The 24,893-nt window shown below is 38.6% G+C and overlaps 1 protein-coding gene across 3 annotated transcripts in view; it reads left to right on the top strand.

Annotated features, from left to right (window-relative positions):
• LOC133535495 (histone deacetylase 7-like) overlaps positions 1–24,893 on the top strand; it is a 184,088-nt gene that overhangs the window by 74,685 nt on the left and 84,510 nt on the right. For all 3 annotated transcript variants that reach the window (XM_061875380.1, XM_061875381.1, XM_061875379.1), the window contains 2 exons: positions 20,288–20,452; positions 20,524–20,596. In XM_061875380.1, coding sequence (XP_061731364.1) covers positions 20,327–20,452; positions 20,524–20,596 — 199 coding nt within the window. In that variant the 5' untranslated portion in view covers positions 20,288–20,326. The remainder of the gene's footprint in view (positions 1–20,287; positions 20,453–20,523; positions 20,597–24,893) is intronic.

Here is a 24,893-nt window from a genome sequence, read left to right as displayed (position 1 = left end):
CAGCATCAGCATCACTTTATTTACCAGCATTTGCATCACTTTATTTACCAGCATCAGCATCTCGTTATTTACCAGCATCACTTTATTTACCAGCATCAGCATCACTTTATTCACCAGCATCAGTATATTTACCAGCATCAGTACATTCACCAGCATCAGCATCACTTTATTCACCAGCATCACTTTATTTACCAGCATCAGCATCAGCATCACTTTATTCACCAGCATCAGCATCACTTTATTCACCAGCATCACTTTATTTACCAGCATCAGCATCACTTTATTTACCAGCATTTGCATCACTTTATTTACCAGCATCAGCATCTCGTTATTTACCAGCATCACTTTATTTACCAGCATCAGCACCAATTTATTTACCAGCATCAGTATATTTACCAGCATCAGCATCTCGTTATTTACCAGCATCACTTTATTCACCAGCATCAGCATCACTTTATTTACCAGCATTTGCATCACTTTATTTACCAGCATTTGCATCACTTTATTTACCAGCATCAGCATCTCGTTATTTACCAGCATCACTTTATTCACCAGCATCAGCATCACTTTATTTACCAGCATCAGCACCAATTTATTTACCCGCATCAGTATATTTACCAGCATCAGCATCTCGTTATTTACCAGCATCACTTTATTCACCAGCATCAGCATCACTTTATTTACCAGCATTTGCATCACTTTATTTACCAGCATTTGCATCACTTTATTTACCAGCATCACTTTATTTACCAGCATCAGCATTACTTTATTCACCAGCATCAGTATATTTACCAGCATCAGTACATTCACCAGCATCAGCATCACTTTATTCACCAGCATCACTTTATTTACCAGCATCAGCATCAGCATCACTTTATTCACCAGCATCAGCATCACTTTATTCACCAGCATCACTTTATTTACCAGCATCAGCATCACTTTATTTACCAGCATTTGCATCACTTTATTTACCAGCATCAGCATCTCGTTATTTACCAGCATCACTTTATTCACCAGCATCAGTATATTTACCAGCATCAGCATCAGCATCAGTACATTCACCAGCATCAGCATCACTTTATTCACCAGCATCAGCATCACTTTATTCACCAGCATCACTTTATTTACCAGCATCAGCATCAGCATCACTTTATTCACCAGCCTCACTTTATTTACCAGCATCAGCATCAGCATCACTTTATTCACCAGCATCAGCATCACTTTATTCACCAGCATCACTTTATTTACCAGCATCAGCATCACTTTATTTACCAGCATTTGCATCACTTTATTTACCAGCATCAGCATCTCGTTATTTACCAGCATCACTTTATTTACCAGTATCAGCATCACTTTATTTACCAGCATCAGCATCACTTTATTTACCAGCATCAGTATATTTACCAGCATCAGCATCTCGTTATTTACCAGCATCACTTTATTTACCAGCATCAGCACCAATTTATTTACCAGCATCAGTATATTTACCAGCATCAGCATCTCGTTATTTACCAGCATCACTTTATTCACCAGCATTTGCATCACTTTATTTACCAGCATCAGCATCTCGTTATTTACCAGCATCACTTTATTTACCAGCATCAGCATCACTTTATTCACCAGCATCAGTATATTTACCAGCATCAGCATCAGCATCACTTTATTCACCAGCATCAGTACATTCACCAGCATCAGCATCACTTTATTCACCAGCATCAGCATCACTTTATTCACCAGCATCACTTTATTCACCAGCATCAGTACATTCACCAGCATCAGCATCACTTTATTCACCAGCATCAGCATCACTTTATTCACCAGCATCAGTACATTCACCAGCATCAGCATCACTTTATTCACCAGCATCACTTTATTCACCAGCATCAGTACATTCACCAGCATCAGCATCACTTTATTCACCAGCATCAGCATCACTTTATTCACCAGCATCAGTACATTCACCAGCATCAGCATCACTTTATTTACCAGCATCAGCATCTCGTTATTTACCAGCATCACTTTATTTACCAGCATCAGCATCACTTTATTCACCAGCATCAGTATATTTACCAGCATCAGCATCAGCATCACTTTATTCACCAGCATCAGTACATTCACCAGCATCAGCATCACTTTATTCACCAGCATCAGCATCACTTTATTCACCAGCATCACTTTATTCACCAGCATCAGTACATTCACCAGCATCAGCATCACTTTATTCACCAGCATCAGCATCACTTTATTCACCAGCATCAGTACATTCACCAGCATCAGCATCACTTTATTTACCAGCATCAGCATCTCGTTATTTACCAGCATCTCGTTATTTACCAGCATCACTTTATTTACCAGCATCAGCATCACTTTATTCACCAGCATCAGTATATTTACCAGCATCAGCATCAGCATCACTTTATTCACCAGCATCAGTACATTCACCAGCATCAGCATCACTTTATTCACCAGCATCACTTTATTCACCAGCATCACTTTATTCACCAGCATCAGCATCACTTTATTCACCAGAATCACTTTATTTACCAGCATCAGCATCAGCATCACTTTATTCACCAGCATCACTTTATTTACCAGCATCAGCATCACTTTATTTACCAGCATCACTTTATTTATCAGCATCACGAAAACACTCCCACAGACGTCACACATAGAACGGTTTAGTGAGTAAGAATTGTTTTAGTTGCATTGTAAAACTTGCAAACGTTGCTCAAAAGTGATGAATGAAGAATCCTTTTGAGCAGAAACGCTATGGACAATTTTACTTTCGTTTTCAAATACATTTTCAACCCACAGCACCTGCAGTGAGCGAACTTGTCCCAAAAGATGGCGCCATAGTACAAATAATAACACACCTTTTGAGTGTCGGTGTAATAGAAAAAGTTTTTGTTTTTTTTAAATACAACAAATTAGGAAAATTAGCCACACCATAACATAAGCCGCAGGGTTCAAAGCGTGGGAAAAAAGTAACAGCTCGAAGTCCGGAAAGTATGGTAATATACACAACAACAAACTATTCATTAAAAATAAATACATTTTTGAATGAAATTTTTGGAGGCAAATTTAATAGTGATCAAAAAAAATTTTTAAAATGGAAAAGTGCCCTTTTTAGGAGAATTTCGCCTGTGGTTTGCAGTCGTTTTTAAGTACATTTTCAACCCACAGCACCTGCAGTGAGTGGACTCATCCCAAAAGATGGCGCCGTAGCACTAACAGTAACGCACCTTTCCAGTGTAACAGGAGAAGTGTTTTTTTTTAATACAACAAATTAAGAAAATGTCATGAATTAGTTGCACCATTACATAAGCCGCAGGGTTCAAAGCGTTGAAAAACATTTGAAGATTATAGTTTGATAATCCGGTAATATACACCTATTAAAAATTTAAAAAAAAATACACTTGGGGGGTCGAAAAAAAATACATTTTTGAGTGAAAGGTTTGGAGTCAAATTTTTAAGTGATCATGAAATAATATTTAAGATGGAAAACTGAACATTTTGGGAGAATTTTGCCAGGGGTTCGCAATCGTTTTCAAGTACATTTTCAACCCGCAGTACCTGCAGTGAGTGAACTCATCCCAAAAGATGGCGCTGTAGCACAAACAAGAACACACCTTTTCAGTGTAACAGGAGAAGTCTTTTTTTAATACAACAAATTAAGAAAATGTCATAAATTAGTTGCACCATTACATAAGCCGCAGGGTTCAAAGCGTTGAAAAACATGTGAGGATTATAGTTTGGTAGTCAGGTGCTGTTCATATTATTAGAATATCATGAAAAAGTTTATTTATTTCAGTAATTATATTCAGAACGTGAAACTTACATATTATATCAATTCATTACACACATAGTGATATATTTGAAATGTTTATTTCTTAAAATTTTGATACTGACAATTACTGAAAATCCCAAATTCGGTATCTCAGAAAATGAGAATATTAGTTACGACTAGTACCAAAAAATATTTTTTAGAAATGTGGGCCAACTGAAAAGTATGAACATAGAAAGTTTCAGCATGTACGGCAATCAATACTTAGTTGCGGCTCCTTTTGCCTGAATTGCTGCAGCAATACGGCGTGGCATAAAGTCGGCCAGTCTGTTGCACTCCTCAGGTGTTGATGAAAGCCCAGGTTGCTTTAATAGTGTCCTTCAGCTCTTCAGCATTGTTGGGTCTGGCATCTCGCATCTTCCGCTTCACAATACCTCATAGCTTTTCTATTGGGTTAAGGTCAGGTGAGTTTGCAGGCCACTCAAGAACAGGGATACCATGGTCCTTAAACCAGGTACTGGTAGATTTGGCACTGTGTGCAGGTGCCAAGTCATGTTGGAAAATGAAATCTTCACCTCCATAAAATTGGCAGCATAAAGTGTTCTAAAACTTCCTAGTAGACTGCTGCATTGACCCTAGACCTCAGGAAACACGGTGGACCAACACCAGCAGATGACATGGCACCCCAGACCATTACCCATGGTGGAAATTTGACACTGGACTTCAGGCGACGTGGATTCTGTGCCTCTCCTGTCTTCCTCCAGACTCTGGGACCTTGATTTCCAAAGGAGATACAACATTTACTTTCATCTGAAAACATAACTTTGGACCACTCAGCAGCAGTCCAGTCCTTTTTGTCTTGAGCCCAGGCGAGACGCTTTTGACGTCGTCTCTTATTCAAGAGTGGCTTTACACAAGGAATGCGACGGCTGAAGCCCATATCTCGCATACGTCGATGCGTGGTGGTTCTTGAAGCACTGACTCCAGCTGCAGTCCACCCTTTGTGGATCTCCCCCACATTTTTGAATCGGTTTTGTTTGACAAAACCGATTTGCTTGTACACTTTTTTCTACCACATCTTTGTCTTCCCTTCGCCTCTCTATTAATGTGCTTGGACACAGACAGAGCTCTGGGAACATCCACCCTCTTTGGCAATGACCTTTTGTGTCTTGCCCTCCTTCTTTAAAGTATCAATGCTCATCTTTTGGACAGTTGTCAAGTCAGCAGTCTTCCCCATGATTGTGTGTCATACAGAATCAAAACGAGAGACCATTTAACGGGTTTTCCAGGTGTTTTGAGTTAGTTAGCGTATTAGAGTGTGGCACCAGGTGGCTTCAATATTTGACCTTTTCACTATATTCTAATTTTCCGAGATGTTGAATTTAGGGTTTTCATTGGTTGTCAGGTATAATCATCTCCTTTTTGGCAAAAAAAAAACACTTGAAATGTATACATTCTACAAGTTTCATCCATCCATCCATCATATTCCGCTTATCCGAGGTCGGGTCGCGGGGGCAACAGCCTAAGCAGGGAAACCCAGACTTCCCTCTCCCCAGCCACTTCGTCTAGCTCTTCCCGGGGGATCCCGAGGCGTTCCCAGGCCAGCCGGGAGACATAGTCTTCCCAACGTGTCCTGGGTCTTCCCCGTGGCCTCCTACCGGTTGGACGTGCCCTAAACACCTCCCTCGGGAGGCGTTCGGGTGGCATCCTGACCAGATCTGGCTCCTCTCAATCAATCAATGTTTATTTATATAGCCCCAAATCACAAATATCTCAAAGGACTGCACAAATCATTACGACTACAACATCCTCGGAAGAACCCACAAAAGGGCAAGGAAAACTCACACCCAGTGGGCAGGGAGAATTCACATCCAGTGGGACGCCAGTGACAATGCTGACTATGAGAAACCTTGGAGAGGACCTCAGATGTGGGCAACCCCCCCCCCCCCTCCTCTAGGGGACCGAAAGCAATGGATGTCGAGCGGGTCTAACGTGATACTGTGAAAGTTCAATCCATAGTGGCTCCAACACAGCCGCGAGAGTTCAGTTCAAGCGGATCCAAGACAGCAGCGAGAGTCCCGTCCACAGGAAACCATCTCCAGCGGATCAGCAGCGTAGAGATGTCCCCAACCGATACAGGCGAGCGGTCCATCCTGGGTCCCGACGAGCGGTCCATCCTGGGTCTCGACTCTGGACAGCCAGTACTCCTCTCCATGTGAAGGAGCAGCGGCTTTACTTTGAGTTCCTCCCGGATGACAGAGCTTCTCACCCTATCTCTAAGGGAGAGCTCCATACTCATTTTGTCCACTTCTACCCGTGATCTTATCCTTTCGGTCATGACCCAAAGCTCATGACCATAGGTGAGCATGGGAACGTAGATCGACCGGTAAATTGAGAGCTTTGCCTTCCGGCTCAGCTCCTTCTTCACCACAACGGATCGATACAACGTCCGCATTACTGAAGACGCCGCACCGATCCGTCTGTCGATCTCACCATCCACTCTTCCCTCACTCGTGAACAAGACTCCTAGGTACTTGAACTCCTCCACTTGGGGCAGGGTCTCCTCCCCAACCCGGAGATGGCACTCCACCCTTTTCCGGGCGAGAACCATGGACTTGGACTTTTCTCATTCTGGTCGCTTGTCATTCTACAAGTTTGACTTTCTAAATAGAATTAATGAAATAAATCCACTTTTTTCATGATATTCTAATAATATGACCAGCACCTGTGCACCTATTAATGAAAAAATACACTTGGGGTGGTCCAAAAAAATAAATACATTGAATAAAAGGTCTGTAGGCAAATATAGAAGCGATGGTGAAAACATATTTAAAAGGGAAAACTTCACTTTTTGGGGAATTTTGCCGAGACGTGACGACTGATGTGTTTATTATAGACTTTTGACAAGAACAAGAAAGTTTGATCACATTACGCCTGTACTGTATATACCTTTATATACATATATACATACATATATACCTGTACTGTATATACCTTTATATACATATATACATACATATATACCTGTACTGTATATACCTTTATATACATATATACATACATATATACCTGTACTGTATATACCTTTATATACATATATACATACATATATACCTGTACTGTATATACCTTTATATACATATATACATACATATACGCCTGTACTGTATATACCTTTATATACATATATACATACATATATACCTATACTGGCTCACCTGCACTGGCTTCCTGTGCACTTAAGATGTGACTTTAAGGTTTTACTACTTACGTATAAAATACTACACGGTCTAGCTCCATCCTATCTTGCCGATTGTATTGTACCATATGTCCCGGCAAGAAATCTGCCTTCAAAGGACTCCGGCTTATTAGTGATTCCCAAAGCCCAAAAAAAGTCTGCGGGCTGTAGAGCGTTTTCATTTCGGGCTCCAGTACTCTGGAATGCCCTCCCGGTAACAGTTCGAGATGCCACCTCAGTAAAAGCATTTAAGTCTCACCTTAAAACTCATTTGTATACTCTAGCCTTTAAATAGACTCCCTTTTTAGACCAGTTGATCTGCCGTTTCTTTTCTTTTACTTCTATGTCCCACTCTCCTTTGTGGAGGGAGTCCGGTCCGATCCGGTGGCCATGTACTGCTCGCCTGTGTATCGGCCTGGGGACATCTCTGCGCTGCTGATCCGCCTCCGCTTGGGATGGTTTCCTGCTGGCTCCGCTGTGAACGGGACTCTCGCTGCTGTGTTGGATCCATTATGGATTGAACTTTCACAGTATCATGTTAGACCCGCTCGACATCCATTGCTTTCCTCCTCTCCAAGGTTCTCATAGTCATCATTGTCACCGACGTCCTACTGGGTGTGAGTTTTTCCTTGCCCTTATGTGGGCCTACCGAGGATGTCGTAGTGGTTTGTGCAGCCCTTTGAGACACTAGTGATTTAGGGCTATATAAGTAAACATTGATTGATTGATTGATTGATTATCTGACTAGTTGACTAATCGTTAGGATAATTATTGACTAATCCATTACAAAATAATTGTTAGTATTGGTTATTCTTATAAAAACTTGGCATGTTTCCTATCATGGAGTGGATGCTTCCATCCGATTCTGTAGCTTATATTTGGCCGCCGGGTCACAAATAGTCACGTAGTCACTCAGCATGAGACTCAACTCCAATACTTCATCCCCACAATGAATAAAGTGGAGTTGTTGCTGTAAATCGTCTGCGGCCAGCAGCCAGGCAAACCAAAATAGCAGCTCGGGCTCGCCCGGAGGAACCAAGAGGATGCTACGGTGCAGACTAACTTTAGATACAGGAAGTGCGTGAGATTGGCGGCGTGCAGCGGCACCGCAGAAAAGAGGATGGACGCTTGTGAAACAAATACGCCGTCACAGAAACCAGAAGTTTGTCTCCTGTTTATTTTTAGCCTCACAATGCTCGAAATGAGAAGATTGAGCTCGTTTTTTTTGTTTTTTTTATAACGCGGTTGATGGTATCTTGGCGAATGTGATTCTCACACGTTTGAAGTTCCTTCTTCTATTAAACATGGAAGTAGTCAGGTTGTGTAAATGCTATATAAAAAGAGAATACAACAAATCCTTTTCAACTTATATTCAATTGAATAGACTGCAAAGACAAGATATTTCATCTTCACGCTGACAAACGTTTTTGCAAATATTAGCTCATTTGGAATTTGATGCCCTGCGGCATGTTTCAAAAAAGCTGGCACGAGTGGCAAAAAAGAGTGAGAAAGTTGAGGGATGTTCGTCAAAGACTTTATCTTGAACATGCCACAGGTGAGCAGGCTAATTGGGAACAGGTGGGTGCCATGATTGGCTATAAAAGCAGCTTCCGTGAAATGCTCACTCGTTCACAAACAAGGACGGGGCGAGGGGTCACCGCTTTGTCAACAAATGCCTGAGCGAATTGTTGAAGAACAACATTTCTCGAGCAGCTATTGTGAGGAATTTTAAGGATTTAGCCGTCGACGTTCCGTAATATCATCAAAAGGTTCAGAGAATGTGAAGAAATCCCTGCATGTAAGCCATGATATTACGCACCTTGGATCCCTCAGGCGCTACCGCATCAAAAAGTGACATCAGTGTGTAAAGGATATCACCACATGGGCTCAGGAACAGTTCAGAAAACCACTGTCAGTTCAATTGAATAGACTGCAAAGACAAGATATTTAATCTTCTCGTTGGTGTTTTTTGCAAATATTAGCTCATTTGGAATTTGATGCCCTGCGACATGTTTCAAAAAAGCTGGCACCAGTGGCAAAAAAGAGTGAGAAAGTTTGAGGAATGTTCGTCAAAGACTTTATCTGGAACATGCCACAGGTGAACAGGCTAATTGGGAACAGGTGGGTGCCATGATTGGCTATAAAAGCAGCTTCCGTGAAATGCTCACTCGTTCACAAACAAGGACGCCACTTTGTCAACAAATGCCTGAGCGAATTGTTGAAGAACAACATTTCTCGAGCAGCTGTTGCGCGGAATTTTAAGGATTTAACCGTCGACGTTCCGTAATATCATCAAAACGTTCAGAGAATGTGGAGAAATCACTGCATGTAAGCCATGATATTACGCACCTTGGATCCCTCAGGTGCTACCGCATCAAAAAGTGACATCAGTGTGTAAAGGATATCACCACATGGGCTCAGGAACAGTTCAGAAAACCACTGTCAGTTCAATTGAATAGACTGCAAAGACAAGATATTTAATCTTCTCGTTGGTGTTTTTTGCAAATATTAGCTCATTTGGAATTTGATGCCCTGCGACATGTTTCAAAAAAGCTGGCACCAGTGGCAAAAAAGAGTGAGAAAGTTTGAGGAATGTTCGTCAAAGACTTTATCTGGAACATGCCACAGGTGAACAGGCTAATTGGGAACAGGTGGGTGCCAGGATTGGCTATAAAAGCAGCTTCCGTGAAATGCTCACTCGTTCACAAACAAGGACGCCACTTTGTCAACAAATGCCTGAGCGAATTGTTGAAGAACAACATTTCTCGAGCAGCTGTTGCGCGGAATTTTAAGGATTTAACCGTCGACGTTCCGTAATATCATCAAAACGTTCAGAGAATGTGGAGAAATCACTGCATGTAAGCCATGATATTACGCACCTTGGATCCCTCAGGCGCTACCGCATCAAAAAGTGACATCAGTGTGTAAAGGATATCACCACATGGGCTCAGGAACAGTTCAGAAAACCACTGTCAGTTCAATTGAATAGACTGCAAAGACAAGATATTTCATCTTCTCGTTGGTGTTTTTTGCAAATATTAGCTCATTTGGAATTTGATGCCCTGCGACATGTTTCGAAAAAGCTGGCACCAGTGGCAAAAAAGAGTGAGAAGGTTGAGGGATGTTCGTCAAAGACTTTATCTGGAACATGCCACAGGTGAGCAGGCAAATTGGGAACAGGTGGGTGCCATGATTGGCTGTAAAAGCAGCTTCCGTGAAATGCTCACTCGTTCACAAACAAGGACGGGGCGAGGGTCACCGCTTTGTCAACAAATGCCTGAGCGAATTGTTGAAGAACAACATTTCTCGAGCAGCTGTTTTGAGGAATTTTAAGGATTTAGCCGTCGACGTTCCGTAATATCATCAACATTTTCAGAGAAAGTGGAGAAACCACTGCATGTAAGCCATGATATTACGCACCTTGGATCCCTCAGGCGCTACCGCATCAAAAAGTGACATCAGTGTGTAAAGGATATCACCACATGGGCTCAGGAACAGTTCAGAAAACCACTGTCCGTTCAATTGAATAGACTGCAAAGACAAGATATTTCATCTTCTCGTTGGTGTTTTTTGCAAATATTAGCTCATTTGGAATTTGATGCCCTGCGACATGTTTCGAAAAAGCTGGCACCAGTGGCAAAAAAGAGTGAGAAAGTTTGAGGGATGTTCGTCAAAGACTTTATCTGGAACATGCCACAGGTGAGCAGGCTAATTGGGAACAGTTGGGCGCCATGATTGGCTGTAAAAGCAGCTTCCGTGAAATGCTCACTCGTTCACAAACAAGGACGGGGTGAGGGGTCACCGCTTTGTCAACAAATGCCTGAGCGAATTGTTTAAGAACAACATTTCTCGAGCAGCTGTTGCGAGGAATTTTAAGGATTTAGCCGTCGACGTTCCGTAATATCATCAAAACGTTCCGAGAATGTGGAGAAACCACTGCATGTAAGCCATGATATTACGCACCTTGGATCCCTCAGGCGCTACCGCATCAAAAAGGGACATCAGTGTGTAAAGGATATCACCACATGGGCTCAGGAACAGTTCAGAAAACCACTGTCAGTTCAATTGAATAGACTGCAAAGACAAGATATTTCATCTTCTCGTTGGTGTTTTTTGCAAATATTAGCTCATTTGGAATTTGATGCCCTGCGACATGTTTCAAAAAAGCTGGCACCAGTGGCAAAAAAGAGTGAGAAAGTTTGAGGGATGTTCGTCAAAGACTTTATCTGGAACATGCCACAGGTGAGCAGGCTAATTGGGAACAGGCGGGCGCCATGATTGGCTGTAAAAGCAGCTTCCGTGAAATGCTCACTCGTTCACAAACAAGGACGGGGCGAGGGGGTCACCGCTTTGTCGACAAATGCCTGAGCGAATTGTTGAAGAACAACATTTCTCGAGCAGCTGTTGTGAGGAATTTTAAGGATTTAGCCGTCGACGTTCCGTAATATCATCAAAACGTTCAGAGAATGTGGAGAAACCACTGCATCTAAGCCATGATATTACGCACCTTGGATCCCTCAGGCATCAAAAACCCACATCAGTGTGTAAAGGATATCACCACATGGGCTCAGGAACAGTTTAGAAAACCAGTGTCAGTAACGACAGTTGGTCGCTACATTTGTAAGTGCAAGTTAAAACTCTACTATGCAAAGCCAAAGCCATTTATCAACAACACCCAGAAACATTTTGCAGGGCCCGAGCTCATCCAAGATGGACTGATGCAAAGTGTAAAAATGTTCCACATTTCAAATTGTTTTTGGAAACCGTGGACGTGGTGTGAAAGTGTGGTAGTCAGCATGTGTGATGGTATGGGGGTGTATTAGTGATTGTTGTAGGGTGAAAGTGTGGTAGTCAGCATGTGTGATGGTATGGGGGTGTATTAGTGATTGTTGTAGGGTGAAAGTGTGGTAGTCAGCATGTGTGATGGTATGGGGGTGTATTAGTGATTGTTGTAGGGTGAAAGTGTGGTAGTCAGCATGTGTGATGGTATGGGGGTGTATTAGTGGCCAAGGCATGGCTAACTTACACATCTGTGAAGGCACCATTAATGCTGAAAGGTACATACAGCTTTTGGAGCCACATATGTTGTTATCATGGACGCCCCTGCTTATTTCAGCAAGACAATGCCAGGCTAAAATATGAGGCAGGAGACTGTTGAACAACTTAAGCTGTACATCAAGCAAGAATGGGAAAGAATTCCACTTCAAAAATGTGTCTCCTCAGTTCCCAAACCTGCACTGAGTGTTGTTCAAAGGAAAGGCCATGTAACACACTGGTAAAAATGCCTTTTTTGCTGCCATTACATTCTGACTTCCTGATTATTTATTTGTTGGTCAGTGTGAAGATGAAATATCTTGTCTTTGCAGTCTATTCAATAGAATTTAAGTTGAAAAGGATTTGTTGTATTCTCTTTTTATTTAGCATTTACACAACCTGACAACTTCACTCCTTTTGGGTTTTGTGTTTGCGAGCACTTCCTGTTGTTCTGTTCGAGTGGTCAGCAGCCACGATGTTTGGCGATGACGTGCATGCGTATGTTGAATCTGATTATTTGATATAAAAGACGGGGCAGGACTTTATAAATGTGTGCTTTTTCTGCTCCACACACCATGTTATTATATGTTTCTCCTCATACACACACCATGTTATTATATGTTGTTTCTCTTCATACACACACCATGTTATTATATGTTTCTATTCATACACACACCATGTTATTATATGTTTCTCTTCATACACACACCATGTTATTATATGTTGTTTCTCTTTCTACACACACCATGTTATTATATGTTGTTTCTCTTCATACACACCATGTTATTATATGTTGTTTCTCTTTCTACACACACCATGTTATTATATGTTGTTTCTCTTTATACACACACCATGTTATTATATGTTTCTCTTTATACACACACCATGTTATTATATGTTGTTTCTCTTCATACACACACCATGTTATTATATGTTTCTATTCATACACACACCATGTTATTATATGTTTCTCTTCATACACACACCATGGTATTATATGTTGTTTCTCTTTCTACACACACCATGTTATTATATGTTGTTTCTCTTCATACACACCATGTTATTATATGTTGTTTCTCTTCATACACACACCATGTTATTATATGTTGTTTCTCTTCATACACACACCATGTTATTATATGTTGTTTCTCTTTATACACACACCATGTTATTATATGTTTCTCTTCATACACACACCATGTTATTATATGTTGTTTCTCTTCATACACACCATGTTATTATGTTTCTCTTCATACACACACCATGTTATTATATGTTGTTTCTCTTCATACACACCATGTTATTATATGTTTCTCTTCATACACACACCATGTTATTATATGTTGTTTCTCTTCATACACACCATGTTATTATATGTTGTTTCTCTTCATACACACACCATGTTATTATATGTTGTTTCTCTTCATACACACACCATGTTATTATATGTTATTTCTCTTTATACACACACCATGTTATTATATGTTGTTTCTCTTCATACACACCATGTTATTATATGTTGTTTCTCTTCAGACACACCATGTTATTATATGTTGTTTCTCTTCATACACACACCATGTTATTATATGTTGTTTCTTTTCATACACACACCATGTTATTATATGTTGTTTCTCTTCATACACACACCATGTTATTATATGTTGTTTCTCTTCATACACACACCATGTTATTATATGGTGTTTCTCTTCATATACACACCATGTTATTATATGTTGTTTCTCTTCATACACGCACCATGTTATTATATGTTGTTTCTCTTCATACACACACCATGTTATTATATGTTGTTTCTCTTCATACACACACCATGTTATTATAAGTTGTTTCTCTTTATACACACACCATGTTATTATATGTTGTTTCTCTTTATACACACACCATGTTATTATATGTTGTTTCTCTTCATACACACACCATGTTATTATATGGTGTTTCTCTTTATACACACACCATGTTATTATATGGTGTTTCTCTTTATACACACCATGTTATTATATGTTTCTCTTCATACACACACCATGTTATTATGTTGTTTCTCTTTATACACACACCATGTTATTATATGTTTCTCTTCATACACACACCATGTTATTATATGTTGTTTCTCTTCATACACACACCATGTTATTATATGTTGTTTCTCTTCATACACACACCATGTTATTATATGTTGTTTCTCTTTACACACACACCATGTTATTATATGTTGTTTCTCTTTATACACACACCATGTTATTATATGTTGTTTCTCTTCATACACACACCATGTTATTATATGTTGTTTCTCTTCATACACACACCATGTTATTATATGTTGTTTCTCTTCATACACACACCATGTTATTATGTTGTTTCTCTCTATACACACACCATGTTATTATATGTTGTTTCTCTACAGACACACACCATGTTATTATATGTTGTTTCTCTACGGACACACACCATGTTATTATATGTTGTTTCTCTTCATACACACACCATGTTATTATGTTGTTTCTCTTTATACACGCACCATGTTATTATGTTGTTTCTCTTCATACACACACCATGTTATTATATGTTTCTCTTCATACACACACCATGTTAATATGTTGTTTCGCTTCATACACACCATGTTATTATATGTTTCTCTTCATACACACACCATGTTATTATATTGCTTCTCTTTATACACACACCATGTTATTATATGTTTCTCTTCATACACACCATGTTATTATATGTTTCTCTTCATACACACACCATGTTAATATGTTGTTTCGCTTCATACACACCATGTTATTATATGTTTCTCTTCATACACACACCATGTTATTATATTGTTTCTCTTTATACACACACCATGTTATTATGTTGTTTCTCTTTATACACACACCATGTTATTATATGTTTCTCTTTATACACACACCATGTTATTATATGTTTCTCTTCATACACACACCATGTTATTATGTTGTTTCTCTTTATACACACACCATGTTATTATATGTTGTTTCTCTTCATACACACACCATGTTATTATGTTGTTTCTCTTTATACACACACCATGTTATTATATGTTGTTTCTCTTCATACACACACCATGTTATTATGTTGTTTCTCTTTATACACACACCATGTTATTATGTTGTTTCTCTTTATACACACACCATGTTATTATGTTGTTTCTCTTTATACACACACCATGTTATTATATGTTTCTCTTCATACACACACCATGTTATTATATGTTGTTTCTCTTCATACACACACCATGTTATTATATGTTGTTTCTCTTCATACACACACCATGTTATTATATGTTGTTTCTCTTTACACACACACCATGTTATTATATGTTGTTTCTCTTTATACACACACCATGTTATTATATGTTGTTTCTCTTCATACACACACCATGTTATTATATGTTGTTTCTCTTCATACACACACCATGTTATTATATGTTGTTTCTCTTCATACACACACCATGTTATTATGTTGTTTCTCTTTATACACACACCATGTTATTATATGTTTCTCTTTATACACACACCATGTTATTATGTTGTTTCTCTTTATACACACACCATGTTATTATATGTTTCTCTTTATACACACACCATGTTATTATATGTTTCTCTTCATACACACACCATGTTATTATGTTGTTTCTCTTTATACACACACCATGTTATTATATGTTGTTTCTCTTCATACACACAGCATGTTATTATGTTGTTTCTCTTTATACACACACCATGTTATTATATGTTGTTTCTCTTCATACACACACCATGTTATTATGTTGTTTCTCTTTATACACACACCATGTTATTATGTTGTTTCTCTTTATACACACACCATGTTATTATGTTGTTTCTCTTTATACACACACCATGTTATTATATGTTTCTCTTCATACACACACCATGTTATTATATGTTGTTTCTCTTCATACACACACCATGTTATTATATGTTGTTTCTCTTTACACACACACCATGTTATTATATGTTGTTTCTCTTTATACACACACCATGTTATTATATGTTGTTTCTCTTCATACACACACCATGTTATTATATGTTGTTTCTCTTCATACACACACCATGTTATTATATGTTGTTTCTCTACAGACACACACCATGTTATTATATGTTGTTTCTCTTTATACACACACCATGTTATTATGTTGTTTCTCTTTATACACGCACCATGTTATTATGTTGTTTCTCTTTATACACACACCATGTTATTATATGTTTCTCTTCATACACACACCATGTTAATATGTTGTTTCGCTTCATACACACCATGTTATTATATGTTTCTCTTCATACACACACCATGTTATTATATTGTTTCTCTTTATACACACACCATGTCATTATATGTTTCTCTTCATACACACCATGTTATTATATGTTTCTCTTCATACACACACCATGTTAATATGTTGTTTCGCTTCATACACACCATGTTATTATATTGTTTCTCTTTATACACACACCATGTTATTATGTTGTTTCTCTTTATACACACACCATGTTATTATGTTGTTTCTCTTTATACACACACCATGTTATTATATGTTGTTTCTCTTCATACACACACCATGTTATTATGTTGTTTCTCTTCATACACACACCATGTTATTATGTTGTTTCTCTTTATACACACACCATGTTATTATATGTTGTTTCTCTTCATACACACACCATGTTATTATGTTGTTTCTCTTTATACACACACCATGTTATTATATGTTTCTCTTTATACACACACCATGTTATTATATGTTTCTCTTCATACACACACCATGTTATTATATGTTGTTTCTCTTCATACACACACCATGTTATTATATGTTTCTCTTCATACACACCATGTTATTATATGTTGTTTCTCTTCATACACACACCATGTTATTATATGTTGTTTCTCTTCATACACACACCATGTTATTATATGTTGTTTCTCTTCATACACACACCATGTTATTATATGTTGTTTCTCTTCATACACACACCATGTTATTATATGTTTCTCTTCATACACACACCATGTTATTATATGTTGTTTTCAACTTCTCAAAGTTGTATGGATGGAGAGTGTGTTTGCTTGTTGTGGTGAAGAGAAAGTCAAGTAAGAACAAGGACGTCGCATGTTGTGTTGCCGTTGATGAAGAGTAGAAGTTGTGTTGCCGTTGATGAAGAGTAGAAGTTGTGTTGCCATTGAGGAAGAGTAGAAGTTGTTGTGTTGCCGTTGATGAAGGGTAGAAGTTGTCTTGCCGTAGATGAAGAGTAGAAGTTGTGTTGCCGTTGATGAAGAGTAGAAGTTGTGTTGCCATTGATGAAGAGTAAAAGTTGTGTTGCCATTGAGGAAGAGTAGAAGTTGTTGTGTTGCCGTTGATGAAGGGTAGAAGTTGTGTTGCCGTAGATGAAGAGTAGAAGTTGTGTTGCCGTTGATGAAGAATAGAAGTTGTGTTGCCATTGATGAAGAGTAGAAGTTGTGTTGCCGTTGATGAAGAGTAGAAGTTGTGTTGCCGTTGATGAAGAATAGAAGTTGTGTTGCCATTGATGAAGAGTAGAAGTTGTTGTGCCGTGCTGACACACAAAGGCAGCGTGTGTTTATGAGTCATGTGGGAGTCTCTTGCAGGAAGAAATGCTGGCTAAATAAGTCACTTCCTCTTCCTCTTCCTCAACATCCCTCTTTGCTGCTGCAGCAAAGTACAGTTGTCATGACGACCATACATCAATCATTCATCATAAATGATGATGCAACCATGAACGCTGGAACAAACAACTAAGCTTCTCGAACTTTTTTCAACAAGTACTATCTCAGAAAATAACCTGGCTCTCCAAGTACCACCATGATGACATTAAATACAGTAGTGTAGTAGACCTAAGTATTCATTAAGTACCACCATGATGACATTAAATACAGTAGTGTAGTAGACCTAAGTATTCATTAAGTACCACCATGATGACATTAAATACAGTAGTGTAGTAGACCTAAGTATTCATTAAGTACCACCATGATGACAACATTAAATACAGTAGAGTAGTAGACCTAAGTATTCATTAAGTACCACCATGATGACAACATTAAATACAGTAGAGTAGTAGACCTAAGTATTCATTAAGTACCACCATGATGACAACATTAAATACAGTAGAGTAGTAGACCTAAGTATTCATTAAGTACCATCATTATGACAACATTTAAAAAAGTAGTGTAGTAGACCTAAGTATTCATTAAGTACCACCATGATGACAACATTAAATACAGTAGTGTAGTAGACCTAAGTATTCATTAAGTACCACCATGATGACAACATTAAATACAGTAGTGTAGTAGACCTAAGTATTCATTAAGTGCCACCATAATGACAACATTAAATACAGTATTGTAGTAGACCTAAGTATTCATTAAGTACCACCATGATGACAACATTAAATACAGTAGTGTAGTAGACCTAAGTATTCATTAAGTACCACCATGATGACAACATTAAATACAGTAGTGTAGTAGACCTAAGTATTCATTAAGTGCCACCATAATGACAACATTAAATACAGTAGTGTAGTAGACCTAATTATTCATTAAGTACCACCATGATGACAACATTAAATACAGTAGTGTAGTAGACCTAAGTATTCATTAAGTACCACCATAATGACAACATTAAATACAGTAGTGTAGTAGACCTAAGTATTCATTAAGTACCACCATAATGACAACATTAAATACAGTAATGTAGTAGACCTAAGTATTCATTAAGTACCACCATGATGACAACATTAAATACAGTAGTGTAGTAGACCTAAGTATTCATCAAGTACCACCATCATGACAACATTAATACAGTAGTGTAGTAGACCTAAGTATTCATTAAGTACCACCATAATGACATTAAATACAGTATTGTAGTAGACCTAAGTATTCATTAAGTACCACCATGACAACATTAAATACAGTATTGTAGTAGACCTAAATATTCATTAAGTACCACCATGATGACAACATTAAATACAGTAGTGTAGTAGACCTAAGTATTCATTAAGTACCACCATGATGACAACATTAAATACAGTAGTGTAGTAGACCTAAGTATTCATTAAGTACCACCATAATGACATTAAATACAGTATTGTAGTAGACCTAAGTATTCATTAAGTACCACCATGACAACATTAAATACAGTATTGTAGTAGACCTAAATATTCATTAAGTACCACCATGATGACAACATTAAATACAGTAGTGTAGTAGACCTAAGTATTCATTAAGTACCACCATGATGACAACATTAAATACAGTAGTGTAGTAGACCTAAGTATTCATTAAGTACCACCATAATGACAACATTAAATACAGTAGTGTAGTAGACCTAAGTATTCATTAAGTACCACCATAATGACAACATTAAATACAGTAGTGTAGTAGACCTAAGTATTCATTAAGTACCACCATGATGACAACATTAATACAGTAGTGTAGTAGACCTAAGTATTCATTAAGTACCCACCATAATGATAACATTAAATACAGTAGTGTAGTAAACCTAAGTGTTCATTAAGTACCACCATGATGACAACATTAAATACAGTAGTGTAGTAGACCAAAGTATTCATTAAGTACCACCATAATAACAACATTAAATACAGTAGTGTAGTAGACCTAAGTATTCATAAGTACCACCATGATGACAACATTAAATACAGTAGTGTAGTAGACCTACGTATTCATTAAGTACCCACCATCATGACAACATTAATACAGTAGTGTAGTAGACCTAAGTATTCATTAAGTACCATCATGATGACAACATTAAATACAGTAGTGTAGTAGACCTAAGTATTCATTAAGTACCACCACCATGACAACATTAAATACAGTAGTGTAGTAGACCTAAGTATTCATTAAGTACCACCATGATGACAACATTAAACACAGTAGTGTAGTAGACCTAAGTATTAATTAAGTACCACCATCATGACAACATTAAATACTATTATTATTATTTTGTGTATGTTTGAACTTTCCCACAATACTAATAATAATAATAATAAATATTTATTGGTGTAGATCAATGTTCTTTTGTTCCTCACACTTCCATCTTTTATCGTCAAGTACAAGTCTTCTTTCTCTTCTTCTTCTCTGCCTTATTTTGCCTCCCACTGGCCTGACTTTATTGTTTGTTTGTTTGTTTGTTTATTTGACAGTGGATGTGATCAGCAGAGTCCCTGACCAGGTACAAGTCCATGGACCTGGGCGTGTCCCAGAGTCATCCAGGCCCAGACTGGGCGATGCTGGCCCCACAGCGGCCCTCGTCACTGGGACCCTTCACCTCCCAGAACTGCTCCCAGTTCTCCCAGCCGGGCTTGCAGGTACACCCGGGATTGGAGGGACTTGTCTAACACTTCTTCTTCTTCTTCTTCTTCTTCTTGTCTGCTTTCAGTACCCAGAACACATGCAAGGAGAGATGGACGAAGAGCTGAATCAGCTCGTAAGGAAGAGTAAAAATGAACAGAGTGAGTGTCTTTTGTACTTTTCCCGGGCTGGTCAAAATAAGAAGTGAACTCTTCTGAAGTGTGAAGTGAATTATATTTATATAGCGCTTTTCTCAAGTGACTCAAAGCGCTTTACATAGTGACACCCAATATCTAAGTTACATTTAAAGCAGTGTGGGTGGCACTGGGAGCAGGTGGGTAAAGTGTCTTGCCCAAGGACACAACGGCAGTGACTAGGATGGCACAAGCGGGAATCGAACCTGCAACCCTCAAGTTGCTGGCACTTCCACTCTACCAACCGAGCTATGCCGCCCCATTAACTCTTCTGATGAATCCCAAAAACATTGCATTAATCATGTACACGCATGGATTAATCACCCTTTTTTTTTTTACCTGAATAGCAGCTTGTTTTTTCTTTCAAATTTTCTTGTGTTACAGCCTTATTCCAAAATAGGGAAAAACATATTTTGTCCTCAAAATTCTACACACAATACCCTATAATGACAATGTGAGAGTTTTTTTTTGTTTTAAATGTAACTAATCTTTTTAAGGGCTTCACGGTGGCAGAGGGGTTAGTGCGTCTGCCTCACAATACGAAGTTCCAGCAGTCCTGGGTTCAAATCCAGGCTCGGGATCTTTCTGTGTGGACTTTGCATGTTCTCCCCGTGAATGCGTGGGTTCCCTCCGGGTACTCCGGCTTCCTCCCACTTCCAAAAGACATGCACCTGGGGATAGGTTGATTGGCAACACTAAATGGTCCCTAGTGTGTGAATGTTGTCTGTCTATCTGTGTTGGCCCTGTGATGAGGTGGCGACTTGTCCAGGGTGTACCCTGCCTTCCGCCCGATTGTAGCTGAGATAGGCGCCAGCGCCCCCCGCGACCCCAAAAGGGAATAAGCGGTAGAAAATGGATGGATGGATGGACAGCCTTATTCCAAAATAGGGAAAAACATATTTTGTCCTCAAAATTCTACACACAATACCCTATAATGACAATGTGAGAGGTTTTTTGTTTTAAATGTAACTAATATTTTTAAGGGCTTCACGGTGGAAGAGGGGTTAGTGCGTCTGCCTCACAATACGAAGTTCCAGCAGTCCTGGGTTCAACTCCAAGCTCGGGATCTTTCTGTGTGGAGTTTGCATGTTCTCCCCGTGACTGCGTGGGTTCCCTCCGGGTACTCTGGCTTCCTCCCACTTCCAAAAGACATGCACCTGGGGATAGGTTGATTGGCAACACTAAATTGGCCCTAGTGTGTGAATGTTGTCTGTCTATCTGTGTTGGCCCTGTGATGAGGTGGCGACTTGTCCAGGGTGTACCCCGCCTTCCGCCCGATTGTAGCTGAGATAGGCGCCAGCGCCCCCTGCGACCCCAAAAGGGAATAAGCGGTAGAAAATGGATGGATGGATGGACAGCCTTATTCCAAAACAGGGAAAAACATATTTTGTCCTCAAAATTCTACACACAATACCCTATAATGACAATGCGAGAGGTTTTTTTTGTTTTAAATGTAACTAATCTTTTTAAGGGTTTCACGGTGGCAGAGGGGTTAGTGCGTCTGCCTCACAATACGAAGTTCCAGCAGTCCTGGGTTCAAATCCAGGCTCGGGATCTTTCTGTGTGGAGTTTGCATGTTCTCCCCCGTGAATGCGTGGGTTCCCTCCGGGTACTCCGGCTTCCTCCCACTTCCAAAAGACATGCACCTGGGGATAGGTTGATTGGCAACACTAAATTGGCCCTAGTGTGTGAATGTTGTCTGTCTCTCTGTGTTGGCCCTGCGATGAGGTGGCAACTTGTCCAGGGTGTACCCTGCCTTCCGCCCGATTGTAGCTGAGATAGGCGCTGAAAGGGAATAAGCGGTAGAAAATGGATGGATGGGATGGATCATCTTTTTTTTTAAAAAGCACTATAAGCCTTTGCTTAACACTTAGTTGATGCACCTTTGGCTGCGCTTACATACTCAGGTCTTTTTGAACACCAGGCCACAAACTTGGCACACCTATCTTTGGGCAGTTTGGACCATTCCTCTTTGCAGGCACCTCTTAATCTTCATCAGATTGGATGGTAATTGTTGGTTTTCATCCCGAATGTCTCTGTGCATTTCTGCATTCATATTTCCCTCTATCCTGACTAGTCTACCAGATCCCTGCCGCTGAAAAGCATCCCCACACCATGATGCTGCCACCACCATGCTTCACTGAGACTTCAATCTTGGTCTCATCAGACCAGAGAATGTACTTTCTTTCAGGTGCAATTTGGCAAACTTTTGACTAAGAAATGGCTTCCGTCTGACTACTATAACATACGAGCCTTCTGGAAGGTTCCCCTCTCTCCACAGAGGAATGTTTTAGTTCTGACAGAGTGACCGTGGTCTTGGTCACCTCCTTGACTGGATTAAAATGAACACAGACATCCTGGATGGAAACTAAATGGGAGACTAATCAGGATAGAGGGAAAGATGAATGCAGCAATGTACAGAGACATCCTGGATGAAAGGCAAGGCTTCCCATCCAACCCGATGGAGTTTGAGAGGTGCTGCAAAGAGGAATGGGCCAACTTGCCCAAAGATAGTTGTGCCAAGTGTGTGGCATGGCGTTAAAAAAGACTCAAGGCTGTAATCGCTGCCAAAGGTGCATCAACTAAGTAGTGAGCAAAGACTGTCAATTTTTTTTCAATGAGCTACAGTTAAAAAAAAAAATTAGAAATAAAAACATTTACATTGTCATTGTGGGGTATTGTGTGTAGAATTTTGAGGACAAAACAACACATCTGCGGTCCCCTCCAAGGTTTCTCATTGTCATCCCATTGAGTTGAGTTTTTCTTTGCCCTGGTGTGGGATCTGAGCCCAGGATGTCGTTGTGGCTTGTGCGGCCCTTTGAGACACTCAGGAGTTAGGGCTATATACGTAAACGATTGATTGATTGATTGATTGATTGATTATTGACAGAATTGACTGTATTCCATTTTGTAACAAGGCTGCAACACAAGAAAATGTGTAAAAAAAAAAACGAAGCGCTGTGAATAATTCCCAGATTCGAAAACCTCACTGATGACTTCCGACACCACGGTTAAAAGGTTTTAAGTAAATAAAACATTTTAAATAAAGTTGTCTACAAGATAGGCTCTTTTTAAGTCCATTAAAAATGTTGAAAGTGAGCAATAGTGTTTGATTAATCAGGATTCATGCAAACGTGGGATTATTCCGATTGCCAAAAGTATTGATTGGTAATTACAAATCATTCATCAAGGAGAGTTTGTTGTTGTTTTTAAGTCATAGTTTGCTACATTTTCCAATAAAAAGGGGGATTTCCAGCAGGCCTGCAACCATTTTACTGACTCTTGTCTTTTAAGGAAATTGCATTTATACAAAAACGAAGTCAAATCTGCCAGATATTCAAAACCCAAAAAGTGACTGCAGCTCTAGGCTGCACAGGAAGTGAGAGCAAAATTGAAGACTGCCTTTGTGAAAGACTCACTGGGGTACATAATCCTAATAGTAATAATAATCATAGTAATAATAATAAAAATAACATTATTATTATTATTGTTAATAATAATAATAATAAATGTTTTTTGGTGTATAATATTTGTGTTAATGCTTAGACATTGACACGTTGATAATAATAATAATAATAATAATGCATTGATGTTTTTTTGGTGTAGAATCTTAATTGTGTGAATGCTTGGACGTTCACATAACAAAAATAATAATAAATATATGTTTTTGTGTGGAATCTTAATTTTGTGAATGTTTGGACATTCCCACAATAATAATAATAATAATAATAATAATAATAAGAAGAATGCAATAATAATAAATCGATTTTTTTGGTGTATTACTAATACTAGTATTATTACTGTTTTTATTATTATTGTGTGAATTATTGGACATTCACACAATAATAATAATAGTAATGATAATAATAATGCATGTATGTTTTTGGTGTAGAATCATATTTATGTGAATGCTTGGACATTCACAAAATAGTAATAAATAAAATGTTAATAATAATTATATAAATGTTTTTTGGTGTAGAATCTTATTTGTGTAAATTATTGGACATTCACACAATAATAATGATGATCATAATAATAATAATGATATATATTTGTTTGGTGTTGAATCTTATTTGTGTGAATTATTGGAAGTTCACACAATAATAATAATAATAATAATCCTAATAGTAATAATAATCATAGTAATAATAATAAAAATAACATTATTATTATTATTGTTAATAATAATAATAATACATGTTTTTTGGTGTATAATATTATTTGTGTGAATGCTTAGACATTGACACGTTGATAATAATAATAA

The sequence above is a fragment of the Nerophis ophidion genome, linkage group LG16 (assembly GCF_033978795.1).
Source record: "Nerophis ophidion isolate RoL-2023_Sa linkage group LG16, RoL_Noph_v1.0, whole genome shotgun sequence".
Taxonomy (NCBI): Eukaryota; Metazoa; Chordata; class Actinopteri; order Syngnathiformes; family Syngnathidae; genus Nerophis; species Nerophis ophidion.
This window is presented reverse-complemented; position numbering and strand designations above follow the sequence as displayed.